This window comes from Leptonychotes weddellii, chromosome 6 (assembly GCF_054177405.1).
Source record: "Leptonychotes weddellii isolate Sample4059 chromosome 6, ASM5417740v2, whole genome shotgun sequence".
Taxonomy (NCBI): domain Eukaryota; kingdom Metazoa; phylum Chordata; class Mammalia; order Carnivora; family Phocidae; genus Leptonychotes; species Leptonychotes weddellii.
This window is the reverse complement of record NC_138374.1, coordinates 72,042,198-72,058,483: the sequence shown is the minus strand read 5'-3', so window position 1 is coordinate 72,058,483 and position 16,286 is coordinate 72,042,198. Positions and strand designations below refer to the sequence as shown.

The 16,286-nt window shown below is 39.6% G+C and overlaps 1 protein-coding gene across 3 annotated transcripts in view; it reads right to left on the bottom strand.

Moving 5' to 3' along the window:
* The window catches only part of LOC102740208 (protein kinase cGMP-dependent 1), a 914,142-nt gene that overhangs the window by 569,694 nt on the left and 328,162 nt on the right, over positions 1 to 16,286 (bottom strand). For all 3 annotated transcript variants that reach the window (XM_081824403.1, XM_081824401.1, XM_081824402.1), the window contains exon 3: positions 2,317 to 2,430. In XM_081824403.1, the coding sequence (XP_081680529.1) occupies positions 2,317 to 2,430 (114 nt within the window). The remainder of the gene's footprint in view (positions 1 to 2,316; positions 2,431 to 16,286) is intronic.

Here is a 16,286-nt window from a genome sequence, read left to right as displayed (position 1 = left end):
GGGGGCGGGGTGTGGCGTGCGCTATATTCCGTAGTCATTTGGTACAAGTAGCATCCATAATGGAACCTAATCAGAATTATAAAGTGATCAGCTTGAAAGTTTAATTTAAACATAAATTTAAAGTGGTACTTCAAGGATCATGGCCACAAGTATAATCTCCCTGGATAGCGTAGGAGACAGGACAAAAGGTCCTGAATAAGAAATAATCATTATTCACACCTTACAGTTCTTTACAACATTCAGAATATCTTGGTAATAGATATTATTCCTTACTCATGCAGAAACCTCTGTGCATCTATAAATGCAGAGATGGATCTGCACTCCATCAACCTTAGGTTCTTTTCTCAATACTACCTCCACATCGTAAGTAGGCACTACGAAGACACACACAGACACACCTGCGCGCAGACACTTCTTCTGTGTCTGTGTTAAAGAACATGCTCCATGACTCATTTTCTTTGATGTCGATGTTCTGACGGCCCCCAAATGGTTAGGATTATAATTTGCATTCAACACCTACTTCCTTCTCACTGAATCAGATCCAAAGTGTGCATTTAAATTTATCAAACATGAGTACAATAGCTACCGCAGAGGAACGCCATTTTACAGGAACCAAATAAATTTCACAAAGCAAAGCAATCCTCTCATAAAAAAAAAAAACTTTGCCGCAAAATTCATTTAAATACATTATTTAGTCTATCTAAAATATTTCTCATAATTCCAAGTTTGAACAGATTAAGCACATGTTACTAACAACTGTTGACCTTTTCGGAATCGCGGTTTTTCATTAGAATTAAATGAGCAGTATACAAGGCTGAAATATTTTTAAATATTCATAATTCACCATTCGCAATTCTGAGAAAGCCTGTTTTAATCAAAATGTGTTATTCTGGCCTTTTTGACCTACAAGGAATGCATTTCTCAGAAAAATCCAGCCTGATAGCATAATCCGTTTCACTTAATAGTGTCGTGACTACTCTTCTTTCTACTTAAGGCACTTTTTACGGGAGTTAAAGTTGTGGCAGCTTCTGTTATGTTTCACTGGGCTTCGTTATTCTTTGAGTCGTGTAATTAAATGATCACATAAAATAAAAACCTGGTGGTGCCGGTCAATCAAAAGAGTTTTGTTCTTTTAAAGATCAAGAATCAAATGTCAAGAAGAACTCTAGGAGGGCCCCACCCGCAACGCAACTGAGGTCCCAGTGACCGACATCAATAAATAAAAAGGTGATTAACTAACAACGCATGGAGGACAATTTCCGGGAGGCTGGCTGGCTGGCCACACATTCTGAATTCTTTACAATCCAAGGTTCAGTGTCATATTGGTAGCCATAGGCCACACTTTTGAGAAAAAGAAACCCGATATACAAAACAGTCAATGGCATCCGACTAAAACTAGTTGTCGGTCATTTTGCTAATAGCATATTCTTTTTTTTAAAAAAAATAACAAAACCTAATCAAAGTGATTTGTGATTGCAGTCATCCACAGGATTATGTGTCAGAACAATGTTTCCAACATGAAATGCATCTGCCTAAAGACGCAATGGACCTTCCATTGTTGGCTTTTTGCATTCAGTTCTGTTTGTTATACATTCATTCCATCCTGTAGTCAGGAAGAAGGGGTATTTAAAACCACCACTTCCCCCCACCCCCCAACGACTGCAGCTGTTTCTACTGAGTAATAAAAGTTGCTGGAGAAATCATATATACACATACATGTAAAATTAGGGAAACAAGCTGCTTTATTGCCCCGATTTAAAATAAGCTCAATCAGTAGAAAAGAAAAATACTATAATATACAGCTTGATGAGCAGCTGAAGACAAGAATAGACTCAGACGCAATTTTAGAATGCAGGCTATATCTCACTCAACAGTGTTTGAATGAGATGAAGGACACGCCTCCTTTAAATTTTTTCTAAACCACTGAATGAACAAGTGGAATTTACGGGGAATGTAACCCAAAATAGATTCGTAAAACTTCCTTCAGTATTAGCGTGAGGCTTTAAAGGCAGAAAAAGGAAGGTCTCACTGCTGTTTCATTTATAAAGTTGTAACATTTTGTAAATCTTCATCAATAAGAATTCTAAGTTAAAAGAATACCTTCCATAAGTCAGTGATAAAATTTAAGTTATGCAGAACAGATTGTTAATCGTCTTTCACTAGGGCAAACAAATATAGCAACCGTAGCACAAGGTAAGAATTAAAATATTGATTCACAAAATTACAAAGATTAAATCAAGAGGCATGGTAATCGATATCTCAAAGGTCTAGGGGAAAGGACATTGAAAGTATTGGCAAAATAAGAAAAAGTCTTACTTTTGACGGTCGCTGTCCGGGTACAGTTGTAAAGAATGGCCAACTCGCCAAACACTTTTCCTGGACCCATGGTACAGAGCTTCACGCCTTCTTTTGTAACTTCAACCTTACCATCTACAACAAAGAGACAACATCATTTTAATTCTCTTCCACGCTTCATTTCATGTGTTGTATTTTCAACATGCAATGAGGAATATGAGGTTCTTCTTTAAAACTGCAAAGCAATTACCAATGAAGACCAAGCCTTCACCCAGATGCAGTGCAAGAAATGCAGTAAATCATGTCAGTTAAGAAATCCCATCCTTCTTTAAATTAATCACCAATAAGAGGCACCTGGGTGGCTCAGTTGATTGGGCATCTGCCTTCGTCTCAGATCAGGATCCCCAGGGTCCTGGGATCGAGCCCCACATCGGGCTCCCTGCTCAGCTGGGAGCCTGTTTCTCCCTCTCCCTCTGCCTCTGCCTGCCCCTCCCCCTGCTTGTGCTCTCTCCCTCTGTCAAATAAATGAATAAAATCTTTAAAAAAATTAATCACTGATAAGATCTGAGGTAAGACTGAAAGAAAGAAAAAGACAGAAAAGACAAAAAGGTAAACACGTGTTTTTCCAAATATGAATTAGAAAACTATTGTAATTCCAATTTTAATGCCATTTTGAATCAGAGAGAAAAGCGGGGTAAGTGGGTGCATTTTCTACAGCACACTTCATTCATGGGAATTCTCATTTGAGTAAAGCACAGCTATTACAGAAAGGGAGATTACTTTGACCCTTGGGAACCGTTTAATTGCAGCTCATGGTATCTTTTATTTTTAAGCATCTTATCTGACTTGGGCAAGACTGTTTTATCTGCTTCCCAGTCTGACAACACTGGCCGTAAGGACAAATAAACTAGGAGGGTTGTGGGGGAAACAAAGAGACATTAGGTCCATTTATATTCCACAAAGGACTTAGAAAATGAAATGCTAAGGAAGGAAAGAGCCAAGGATACATGGACCCTGGTTATACACTGTTGCCTGAAAGAAAGGCAAATGCTATCCATGAGGGAAATGAAAGAAATAGATTTTTTTAAAAGGTACAGCTACATACACCAGGAATTCTCTCACCTCACACAATGGGGGGTGGGGTTGGAAATAAATGGGCAACACAATCCATTCTAGACTAATAGCCCCCCCCCCCACTTCTATTATTCTTCCAAGTTCCTTATCCACAGTCTAAGGAAGAGCCTTCTGCTTGGCATTAGCTAGTGAATGAATGAAAGGAGCTAACGCTATCAAGTTTTCTCCAAACTTCAGACCTACGTGCATCAACTTCATAATTGTTCCTGTATCTACATGTTTCCTGTAATGTTTTTTTTTTAGAGTTTGGGCTTTAAACATACTCTTGCTTTAAAAAACAAAATCAACCTAGTCTCAACTAAGCGACAACACTTGTAAAAATCACAGGGTCAATGTGCTAATTTCTTCAAACACCTGTTGAGATAAAATCTTCAATATCAAAAAACTTTTTGGGAAAGTGTAATCCATGTACCAGTCATGTGAGGCCGACCCTTCAGAGAACATTGTTCTTTCGACCCTGAAAACCATTTCATGTAAATGCTATCAGTGGAGAGAGAATTCTTCAGTAATTAGGATAAAATTTCACATAAGATCTATTCACTACTCTTGAACTCTGTGTGTACCTCCTCTGTGTATAAAGAAATTATTCAGGAATGAACAAATCCAACAATTCTAAAAGTTTGGACATACTTTCTTAGGCAGGTCTGGCCACTCAAAATTTAGTCTAGCTTTGTATGCCTTGTTTCTTGACTGCAGAAAATAAAACTCTTGTGATAGGTACATCAATACCAGCCCAGTAAATCCGTATTTCCTAAGCCACAGATGTCCGCCACCCCACCCATGCCATGCCCCGCCTTCCCTTTCAATGGTAATCCTGCCCCTTAACAAATTTCGTCTGCTACTTGAGAATGAGAAACAGGCTCAGAACCTAATATGGTTAGGGGATTTTTAAGTCATTAGAAGTCAGACCAGGAGTTAAATTCTGGTTCTCTTATCTCTTGCTTATAAGTCTTGTGATCTTGGGCAAGTTATTAGGTTCTTCATGCCTTGGTTTCTTCATTAACAAAATAGATGAAAGAAAAGCACCTATCTCATCAGGTGGTTGATAAAATGAAATGATTAAAACAGGGGCAATGCTGAGCGCAATGTCTGGCATATAGCAAATGGTCAATAAATACTAACTCTTATTATTAGTGTTATTTTTATTATATGTCTTATCTAGAAGGAGGAAGGGCTTACTAGATAATACTGAAACACAGTATTCCAAAATCTATTACAGAAACCAATCAAGCCTACATAGTTAGTAGGTTTATGGTTTTTTGTTTGTTTTTTAAATGGAGAAAGTATTTGTCTCAGATTCTCTCTCTATTGGGAGGGAGAGAGTGCATTTGAGAACTTTTGGGTTCAAATCAATATTAAACCCAAAGAAGACAATGGCATTTCAAGAAGTCACCGTGATCTACGTGGCAGAATGCATCCTCTTTGTGCTCTTCCTCACTCGGCCATGTGCAGCCAACATTTGACAAGCTTTGCTTTAGCAAGTACCCTCTTAAGCTGGAGACGCCTATGAATGCACAAAGTAACAACTTTCCAGTGCATTACAACATTTTCTGGACTTAAAGCTCTAGCTTCAATGATACTAAAGGAACTAAGAGCAAAATGAGCAATGCCTAAAGAACTTCCATACATAACTGATTTTGTACAAGTCTGCTTCTCTCTCTCCTTGGGTCCCATAGGTGGAAGTCTTCAGTGGAAAGGAACCCATAGGAGCAAGACCACTACTAAGAATCCTGCTGGACAGCTTGACAATAAGGCTTCTCAACTAATAAAAGATGAGAAACATAGGACTCTCATTTTCAGCTCAGTGGTTTCTTAAAGGACATCTGGGGACCTGCCACATCAAAGCCAATTAATAAAATGCATATTCCCCACTCTGGGAAATTGTAACTGTCCCTACACTGCAATGACCACTGTACTTGGTCCTGGTGCTTCTTACTTCTCTGAAAAATCATGCTCATAGAGCACTCACTGATTTTAACTGATAGTGAGTCTTGAAACTGATCATGTTTCCTTTGAGATATGACCTCTAGAAAGCTCACAGCCAGAATTATATAAGACTCTGGGGTTGGAAATGTGTGCATAAATGCATTTCTGGTTCCAACTCATTTTCCTGATCTTATTTTATATTTGCCTAATTTGTTCATCTCTAACTCATTTTTTTTAAAAGATTTTATTTATTTATTTGAGAGAGAGAGTGAGAGAGAGAGAGAGCACAAGAGGGGGGAGCAGGAGAGGGAGAAGCAGACCCCCCGCTGAGCAGGTAGCCCGATGCGGGACTTGATCCCGGGACTCCAGGATCATGACCTGAGCCGAAGGCAGTGGCTTAACCAACTGAGCCACCCAGGCGCCCTCTAACTCATTTTTTTAAAAATGGGTATGAATAATTATATATGTGTATATATGATATAAAGATAGGTATAAATAAGTATATATATGATAGACGTGCATATATATGAACAATTAGTGTTGGTAACAGAAGGTTGTAATCCATATTAATTAGAATAGCAAAAAAAATTTTTAAGAAGAGATTTACTGGCACAGATTGTATTTGAGAAATAGAAATGTGGATGTAAAACATCTTTTCCAGGTTAAGTTAAATCCTACAGGTTCGGTATATTCACAATAGCCAAGGAAGGAAGGACTCTGATCACATATGATAGATGAGAGTTGTCTAGAAAGTGTTTTTTTTTAATGAACAGAAATATCTAAATGATAAACAGAAACATGGTGTTTGTAAAATGTTACTCTGAGTCCCCGTGTGATCACTTTTCCTTCCTTCTACCTGCTGTGTGGGTGAATGAGTAATTCAGGGAGGCAGGATCCCTTGGGTGTTAAAAAGTTAGGTACACACATGGCATTAATTAGAGAGTCCTTTCAAAGACATTTGGGAACGTTCTGATTTCCGAGAGCCCGGTAATGTAAGTGACTGAGGTGAGGTGTGAGTTTGGTTAAGCTCATTCACTGTGCCACGCGGCAGCCTTGAAGCCAAACTAAAAGTGATCACACACTTACAAATGACTTCCAAGTACAGGGTGTGTGGTCCGCTTACGAAGCCCAAGAATAAGACCATCACAAGCTTGCTGCACACACCTGTCCTTTCAAGTGTCAGGGCCATCTTGAAGCCACCCCCCTAGTCTTAGACTGCCCCCCACCCTTTTTTCCACTCTATGGCTACTTTTGAGGTTTGGTTTAAATTGACTTCACTTGCATAGAAGGTATGTCGGCCTATGTGTGTTTATTTTGGTGGTGAAGGGAACAATGTGGGATAAGACAAAGGGGAAAAGTCATTTAGGCTCAAAATACAGCAGGCTTTTGCCAGAGGCTTCTACCAACTCAGAAAGAACCCAGCTTGGAGGTTTTTATGTAATTATAATTTGCTATTAACTTCAGGAGTGCATGTTAATGAATTTACTTCAGGTCAGCATTGATTAATGTAATTTCTATTTCTCTTAAAGAAATTGCAGAGATTCATTAGCATTTATTCATGACTGTTTAATACTTTAATTTTCAAATATGTCAGATTCCAAATCAAAGATATTTTTTCCTTCGAGAGTAGCAAAAAGACATTTTCAGAACATCCTAGTAGAGTTCTAGACTTTTCCATTATTTTCCCTAACTGAACTCGATAGTGACTAGAGGCTATTAGAACTGTTATTTGGGGAAGTAATGACAATCTGAAATGTGGTCCATCTATACATCCTGCTTTTGTTTTTTTTAATTCACTTTTGCTTTTAAAAAACATGATATTACATTGGCATTATTTTTACTATGCACTCTCCTCACCACAAAAAAGAAACATCCAAATCATTTTTATTTGGATTTTGCTAAACTGTTATTGTTTACAGGAGAGGTGTTGGAACAGCTGCTTATGTAAGATTTCAGGGTGACCGTGTCATTCAGCTCTTACCACCCCTGCAATTAGTATGACTAATTGAAAGTTTTATCATAGTACCTTGAATGCATTGTTTTTAAGGATTTTATTTATTTATTTGAGAGCGAGCGCAGGAGTTGGGGGGAGGGACAGAGGGAGAGGGAGAAGCAGGCTCTGCGCTGAGCAGGGGGCCTGACGTGGGGCTCGATCCCAGGACCCTGAGATCATGACCTGAGCCGAAGGCAGACGCTTAATGACTGAGCCACCCAGGCGCCCCCCCCCCCCCCCGCCGCCCTGTATGTATTTTTTGTTCTACTTCAGGTACCAGATGCCCAGTGATGATGGAACCAGCTGAGCCCTAAGTCCTGACATTTGCCACCTTGACCAAAAGTTAGCCCACCTCCTGCTTTCTGGGCATCAAGGTTCATGTGCCATCCTTGGGAGATGCTAAGTGTGAAGAGATCCATTATAAAGTCTCTATACTTCTGTCCATCTTTCATAAGAATGAGTAGGCCCTATAAATAAAAGAAGTTGAGTTTACAAGGAGACCCAGAATCACCTGGCTTTGTTTATCTTTCTGGGTTTCTCACTAACCTGTGGTTTTGTGCCATAAGGACTTTCACGATAAGGTAAATCAGCGTAGAGATTTATTACCAGCAGGCTGAACTAGAATGGCTGGTAATAACCTAATTTTGAACACTCTGTGCTTCGTCCCACTAACCTTGGTTGGAACATTCAGGACCACCTGATTGAACATTACAGGCAGATGGGTGTTATATCAAAGGTCCCGTCTAGACAAGACCTCCCATCCCTTCCCTCCTCCCATCTGTTTGACTACACCTTCATGATTTGCTGGGTTTGAGCCCACAGCTGCTACACTATGAATTCTCTCCTACAGGTTTCTGTACTTGCTGGATTCCACAGGAATATCCAGCACGTAATGGTTGAGCTGTGTGGCCACCAGCATGGAGGTATTTCCTCCAGGAGATGAGGCTCACTTATGGATCTGTTTTTTCCTTCGTTCGGTTTTATTAGGATGTAATTGGCATAGAGCACTGTATAAAATTAAGGTCTATAGAAGGATGCCTTTACTAACATAGAACACTAAGTCATTACCACAATAAATTTAGTTAACATCCATCCATCTCACAGAGATAAGAAGAAAATGTTTTCCCTCTTGGGATGAGACTTTTTAGCCCCTACTTTCTGCTTTCCTAATGGATTAGGGATACAATTATGTCTGACTTGCCTCAAAGGGTTATTTTAGATTGGGGGTGTTTCACATGGGGAAGAAAGTAGAAATTGCTAAGGCTGCCATGGGCTACAGGGAAAACCCATCCAACTGCCAGGGACAGACTATATTCTTAGATATCCCCTTCAAACCTGTAGTTCATTTAGCTAGATCTTTTTTTCAGCCAGTGTGAAAAGGAAAAAGACAGCCTCACTAGGAGATTTGAGTTTGTTCTTGAATTAAAGAATGACAGGAGGTTAGCACCTTATCAGTTTTCCCTTCAAGACTGCTTTCAAATCCAAATAGGTATGGTCTCTCTGGATCTAAACTCTTGCTCCTTAGATGAGGTGTTAACCTTGGTGATTGAAAATCATTCTTTGGCCACTGAGCGAAAGCCTGTGAGAAACTGCCCTGTTTTAGTATGATGTATTTCTTCCAAAGTTTGCATCACCCTCTTCTAGTTAGGGATCTTGCTTATTAGTTTTCTCTTGGGGGATGGGAGGGGAAGAGAAGAGGGTTTTTTTTGTTTGTTTGTTTTTTCCCTTAAACTATTTATGTTATAGTTTCTTCAACCATCAGGTTTTTATACTACTTTGGTTAGGGCCAAGCTTCCCATTCAAAGAAGTCATTTTTCTGATATCGTCATAGCAGTAATTCTTCCAGGAGAGCACAAAATTACTAGTTACCAAATGGAATGAGACAGTTTGAGGTTTAAGAGGCTCATTGAAGATATAGGAGTGAAGACCTTTGTTTCTTCTTCAGTTAGGCAAATCTGATTTCCTTTCTGGTCATGACTACTATAAATACCCTTGACACAATTTTTCATTACACTAAATTACAGCAGATCAATATATATTTGAATATAAAATAAAAATCATCATAGTTATTCTCGGGGATGAGAGAATCAAAAACATAAGTGAGGTGTCCAGAACTAAAATCTGACTGTCTGACTTATGGAGAGAGAGAGAGAGAGAGAGAGAGAACCATAACATCCACACCCAGATATGTGAACTTCGCTTTGGTTTGTTTCTATCTCTGAGGTCATGGGGCAATTGCACATATTTACAAAGGAATCCTGTATGAGGAAACAGACTGAAATTTAAGCAGTTTGGATCTAGAGAATCATCTGAATCATCAAAGTGGAGGTGTGGAATGAACAATTTACAACGCAGCATCTCTGCCCTCAGAGATATTTAAGGAGGAGAGAACATACAGAAACTATCGTAGATGGGTCAACCATTTACCTGCTATGAACAGGATTCTGGAAGGATTTCACAAACATCATAAGTCTATAATCTTTATACACATTGTGTTTTAAAACCCTAGCACTTCAAAGTATACAAAAAGCACTAGATGAGTGCCCGTGGACTAATTTCAATTTCTAGTGCTAAGAAAAGCGAGGACAGAGGACAGATATACACACGCAGGAAAGGAGAGCAGACTGATCATTCCCTGAGTCAATGAGAGTTGAGTAGATAATTTGTCTTAAGTAAGTCAAGTTTATTAAGCTGAATTCCATCAATATATAATGCATTCTTGCTCTATCATTTCTATAATTCATGTGCACCTGCAATTAGCTTCAACAACTAATGGCTAGTCCTATAGTTCCCTAAAGACAGACACGTAGCAAAGGTACCACTCACACCATCAGACTCATGGGCGCCCATCATGTTTTTGTTTTGTTTTAATACTAAGCTTGGGAGAGTTCGTTATAAGACAGTAGTTCTCATGTGGGGGCTACTTTGTCCCCAGGGAATATTTGGCAATGCCTGGGAACATTTTTGGGGATCACAACTCGGAGGCAGGGTTTCTACTGGCTTCTAGTTGGCAGAAGCCAGGAATGCGGTTAAACATCCTAGGATGCACAGGCCAGCCTCACAACAAAGCATCATCCAGCCCCAAATGGGAGTAGTGCCAATGTGGAGAACACCTGATTTAATCCGTGCACGTACAAAATACTCCACATTTAAAGGGAAATCTCTGACTTCCACTCTTCGTTATTTAACCTCCACCAGGTGCAAATTGCAAGCTAAAAAAAGGTTAACACCAGGTTGCAATATTTAAGCAAACTGCACTGCCACTGGATTGAATCAAGCCACAAAGCTATTCACTGGATCATTTTCCCCAGCAGATGTCATCTGAAATAGAAGTACAGAACATTTTGAAGCATGACTTACAAGAATATCCTACTGATGCTGGAGTGGCAGGCTTTTCCAGACACACTTGAGAATACCAGTCCTGGCTGAGGCGCTGACTAGCTACTGGATCTTGAAGAAATGATTGAACTCTGTCTCGAACACCTCACTACAGATGTGTGATAATAGTATCTTATTTTATAGGGTTATGAGAATTAGATAATACTTGTGGCAAGATAAAGGTATGGATTGAGTCGTTCTTAAAATTTCCTTTAGATAAAAAAAATAAAAAAATAAAAAAGGCAGTTTTAAGGAGGGCTCAAGGCAGGCTCCCAAGGGTTTGATTCCATCACGTTTAGGATCTGGAAGGAGCCGAGGGATACAGGAGCCAAGGCAGGGAGGCGAGAAGGGAAATGGGTGGGAAGCTGGGGATTCCCAAGAAAGGGGCCAGTAGGAAAGCTTCAAGTTTTAGGAAACAGGGTGTTTAATGTGCAATATTCGGCTATTTGTTGCCAGAATTAACATCCTACCTTTCTCCCCAAATGATTCTGCTTCCCAGATATCTGGTGCATAGGGTCTGGGAGAGGAAAATTTGGGGGGGGGGAGGGAAGGTGCCCTGCTTGGAAGGGTCCAAGAGGAATCAAGCAGGTACTGGAGCAGAAGAGCAGAGACCCTGGCAGAATTAGGTAAATCACGCCATTCTGAGAAACTGACAAGGGGAGTTTGTTTGCAGATCAGTTAGGGGAGGGTACCAGCCTTTACCCATCAAAAGAGCACTTCATTCAGCTTCACCTGAGGCTAGAAAAGTACCCACAGTCAACAAGTGAATGAACATGGCTTCAGTCAGAGAGGAGATCTTTTTCTAAGCCCCTTTGGCACCTTTGTTTAGCTTTGTAAAGGCTGTTCTGAGGCTGGAGGAGGAAAGATTTGGAAATCAGAAGGTGTAAGCCGCCTTGCTGGTTCTCACTGCTCTGGACACCTCCATCTTTTGGCAGTTTCTGCATCCGTGCGATGGAGATCACTACCTGCTTCATAGGATTAATGTGTGAGATTACGTGAAAGCATGGTGTGTGCTTTCCACAAATATTAGGAAGCCCTAAACCGATGGAGGGGCAATCACTTAATGCCTTCCTCTAAGTACTAGGGGGTTAGTAGGTACTCACTGCTGACCAGACTGAAATATCAGTGAGGATGACCACGACTGTGATCATGCTTGCGGGAAAGCCTTCGGATTTCATTTTAATTAGATTGCCTGTGTAGTCCACAAGAAAAACACAAATCAAAAGTGTCACCCTCCCACTCCACTTATGGAAGTATTTCTGTACTTTATTTTACCCAGTACTACACATAGCATAAGCAGAATTATTATTTGACAGTTTAAAATATCTACACTGGATGTAACATAACGTATGTATTTTTTCCCCTTTACACAAGGCCAGGATTCTCCAGAGTAAATGGTGAGCACTCACCTACCTTTGCATTTTTAAAAGGCAGAGAAAATAAGTAACAACCATCTACCCTGCAAAATACTCAAGACTTCTATAAAAAGATGAAAAAGAACGTTTGAACGTATTCTCTCCAAAGCTATTGTACAAATGGCCTGGGGCAGGTTAGGAGTGGGAGGATTGGGTTTGAAAGCCGCTTCCCACACAAAGAAGATGGTGTTCACTCCTGTAAACTACAGAACAGAATAAGGTGGAGTCAGGGTAGTATTTTAAGAGAAGCAGAGGGTGGAAGAAAACAGCCAAACGCTCCTTTCTTGTGCACATCCTCCACACATACCGAGGACTTAACTGATGAAGGGATAAACAAAACGACACGTTATTCAGCCATACTAAGGAACGGAGTACCGATGCACGCTATAGCATGGATGAACCCTGAACCATACTCAGTCAGTCAGTCACAAAGACCACGCACTATAGTACTCCATTATATGCAAAACCCAGAACAGGCAAATCTTGAGGGACAGAAAGCATACTAATAATTGCCTAGGGCCAGGAGGGATGGAGGGGTTGGGGTGTGACAGTTTAGGGGTACAGAGTTTCTTTTGGGGGGGAATGAGATGTTCTAAACTGGACGGTGGTTTTGGATGGTTTTTGGATGCACAATTTTGAATATTCTAGACCAGATTGAAGCAAACACCTTAAAAGGGTAAACTGCATGGAATGTGAATTATATCCTAAATAAAGCTGTTAAAAACATGGGGATTTAGCACAGGCACCCAGCAATCACTCAGTTAGAAGACTAATGGTACTAGTGTTTTATTATCCTTTACAAGAATGTTAAGGAGTCAGGGATGCTTTGGCTTCTCACTCTTCCTCGAAGAGCTGCTCTTACTCCCTTTGGGGCAGTCACACCAACCCTTGTCATCATGGGTGACCTCATTTTCCTTCCCAAATCACCATCCATCCCTTCCCAACTTCAGTCTGTGACTAAGGACAGCAAGTCATCTGTACGTCCCGCAAGCGGTGACTACAAATACCTTTTACAGTCCCACCGTGTAAGACACCCAATTTGTCCCTTAACTGAAACTCTACCATAAGACCTTGTTTACGATGGACACGGCCCCTTCCCTGGATTCTCCGCCACCAAAGTATAGAGCAAAGAGAATAAATTATCTTCCTTGAGTATTATTCTGATAAAATATTCCCCTAACAAATTCACACTAGTCTCTCTGGGATCAAACCCAAATTCTTAGCATTGTGTGTCTAATCTTCACACAAACCAGGATCTTCTCTAAGTTAATCCGAGTCTGAAGCCTCACGTGTCATTCTAGATTTCAAACTTCATGGTCTAGTTCAAAGGTCCTTAACCAAATAGAATTCAGGGGGCTGAGAACTTGGATAAAATCTTCATATTGTTATTTTTACTAACCTCTCACTGAAATGGGGCTTTTCCATTGTAATAAACCGTATTATATGGCTTAACAGTATTTATGATGCTGTCACCAATAGAAATCACATTTTGTTATTCTATGACAGTTATATTTTTATTTTATTTTTTTAAAGATTTTATTTCTTTGCCAGAGAGAGAGAGAGAGCACAAGCAAGGGGAGGGGAAGGCAGCAGGAGAAGCAGACTTCTCACTGAGCAAGGAGCCCAATGTGGGACACAGTTGTAGATATCTTTAAATATTGTTTACACTCACTCCTTCGAACTCATGGTAGTTACTAGACACAGTGTTAGACCTTATTATTTAATGTGTTAAAAAATACACGTGTATTAGTGAATCACAATTTTTATAATTTATTGATTTTTGATATAATTGGTTTCCTTGGAAAATATGAAGTAGCCAATTTTATGCACTTAAAAATATTTTAAAAGGAGGTCCCCAGGTATGAGACTTCCACAGGGGTCCCTGGCACAAAAAAGAAAAAAAAAAAAGAGTAAGAACCCCTGGCTAAATGAATAATCCTCTAGACTCCTCATAGAGTCTTACCATGGTATTAATAACTGTCACTGACAGCCCAGAATTTATCTAAGAGAAAACAAAGTAGATTTACAACAAAACAAGTTGAAGCAAGACAAGCTTGTTACAAGTCCAAAATCATGGATCCCACCTCACTGTTTGCCAGATAACAGTAATTCGTTCCCTGGCCATCTGGCCTGCCTCTCACCTTAGAGAATTATTTTATTAATATATCTTTGGCCATAGGAGAGACAGGGGAAATGTTGGCTTAATCAGCCCAAATTCAATAATTGAAAAAAGGAAAAAAACTAGGTACACTGTTTAACTGGAAACTATAAAAATATAAATTTTATCTTGGACACTTAAAAAAACTGTTAAAACGGCTATGTTAATCACCCTTCTACTGTGTTGAGGAATTTTATAAAGAAACCCAGTAGGCTTAAAATATTTAAAAGAATGTGAAATTCTACCTAGTCTTGAGCAGTAATGAGTAAATTTAAGAAATTAATTCCCATAGAAAAATATTATTCCTAATGACTTAGCACCGTCCATGAATAATTTGTCCCTATCTTAAAATGTCTTAAATCATTTATGTTTTGAATCCAAGCACCTCTAAATGATATCTAGGTCCATATTGATTTTTCAGTTTTTCCTGATTTGAGTCCATCCCCTGACGCACATGAAGAACAGACCAGTTTGCATTTGAGCGACCAGTTTATTTTTTCTTTTATAAACTGTCTCCCACCACACCCAGACCCCGGAGAAGTAAGTAGGAATTTGCCCTCTGCCTCCAGACAGGGGAGTGACTACCAACAGATCAAAGGCAAAATATCTGGTTTTTTACATTGTGAAGACTACAAAACAGATGTTAAACTAATGCTATGTTTCTATCCAATCGCTGGTTTTAGAGAAAAATCGGGATACAAACACAGAACGAAATATTATCAGAAAACTCCAGCATCTAACATTAGGATGCAGAATATAGATTCAGTAAAGAAGACTTTTGGTGCGGGGTGGTTTTAAATTATGCTTGAACACTAAGAAAACACACTGCCTTGTGTCTCACTGCTGCTTCCCTGGGAAAATAATATTAAAGTTCACTAGCCCTGGGCCTTTAGTTTTTATGTTCTCCTAACACACTTTGAAGTCCTTGGTCTCTACTGGGAAAGTATAAAGTCAGGAAAGATGGCATGGGGCCAGCTGACATCTCCAGGATTATAAAGAATAAAGTTAAAGCTCTTCGGTGAGACCGAGACAAAAGCACTTACATAAGTCCTTCACATTTCCCACATATTTTATTCATTACAAAGAAAATCTGAAGACTTTCCCGTGCTAACACAACTCAACCAAGAGGAGAAAACACTCGGGATGCAGGATTATTGAACCCCATTTTGGGCAGAATGCCAGTTTGACCACAGCGGAAATCCAGTTGATACAAGAAGCAGGTTTTTGGTGAGGGGAGAGAGTAAAGAGGTCCTAGAAAATATTGTCCCAAGTAAAAAAATGAATCATAGCTAGTTATTATTAGAGAAGATAGCTTAAAAATCCATTAATCAAGACTTCTATTTTCTTAAAAGCTGTCTGTCATTGGTATGTGTCAACCAGAGACCTGTGTTTTTAATACGTTACGGAGATACAGGCACAGAGACAGACTTTTTGTTGTTTTGTTGTTATTGTTCATTTGCTCTGGGGAAAAAAAAAAATCACAATCTGGCATTTCATAAATCTGTTTGATAAATGAAGCATCAGTTTCTCCCAACTCTATGGATAGAAAATGCAGCCAATCCTAAAGATGAAGCTGCTTGAATTTCAGAAGGTAATACTCGTCCCTTTATGTGCGTATCATGACAGTATCAAAATGAATTAAAAACAGGAACAGAGGAAAAACCTCCAGAGATGATTCACACCTGCAGTGAGACACAGGTACCTTTAGAAGCACAGACCACAAAGCGAACAGAAATCCCTATCTAATGGAAAAATATGAATGTCAACTTGATGAATGATCCCATGCTTACAGTGGGCAAAAAACATGTTTAGTTTCTCTCTGTGCCCAGTATGACTATAGGATACTCTCAAGGGCATCGGATCCTGGGTTAAACCTTCCCTTATTAATGAGCAGTCATTTGTGAGCTCAGATTTTATGGCCATATTCCAGAAGATAATGAGATGTTCCCAAGAATATTCTGAATAGGCACATTCTAGCTTTTTGCAA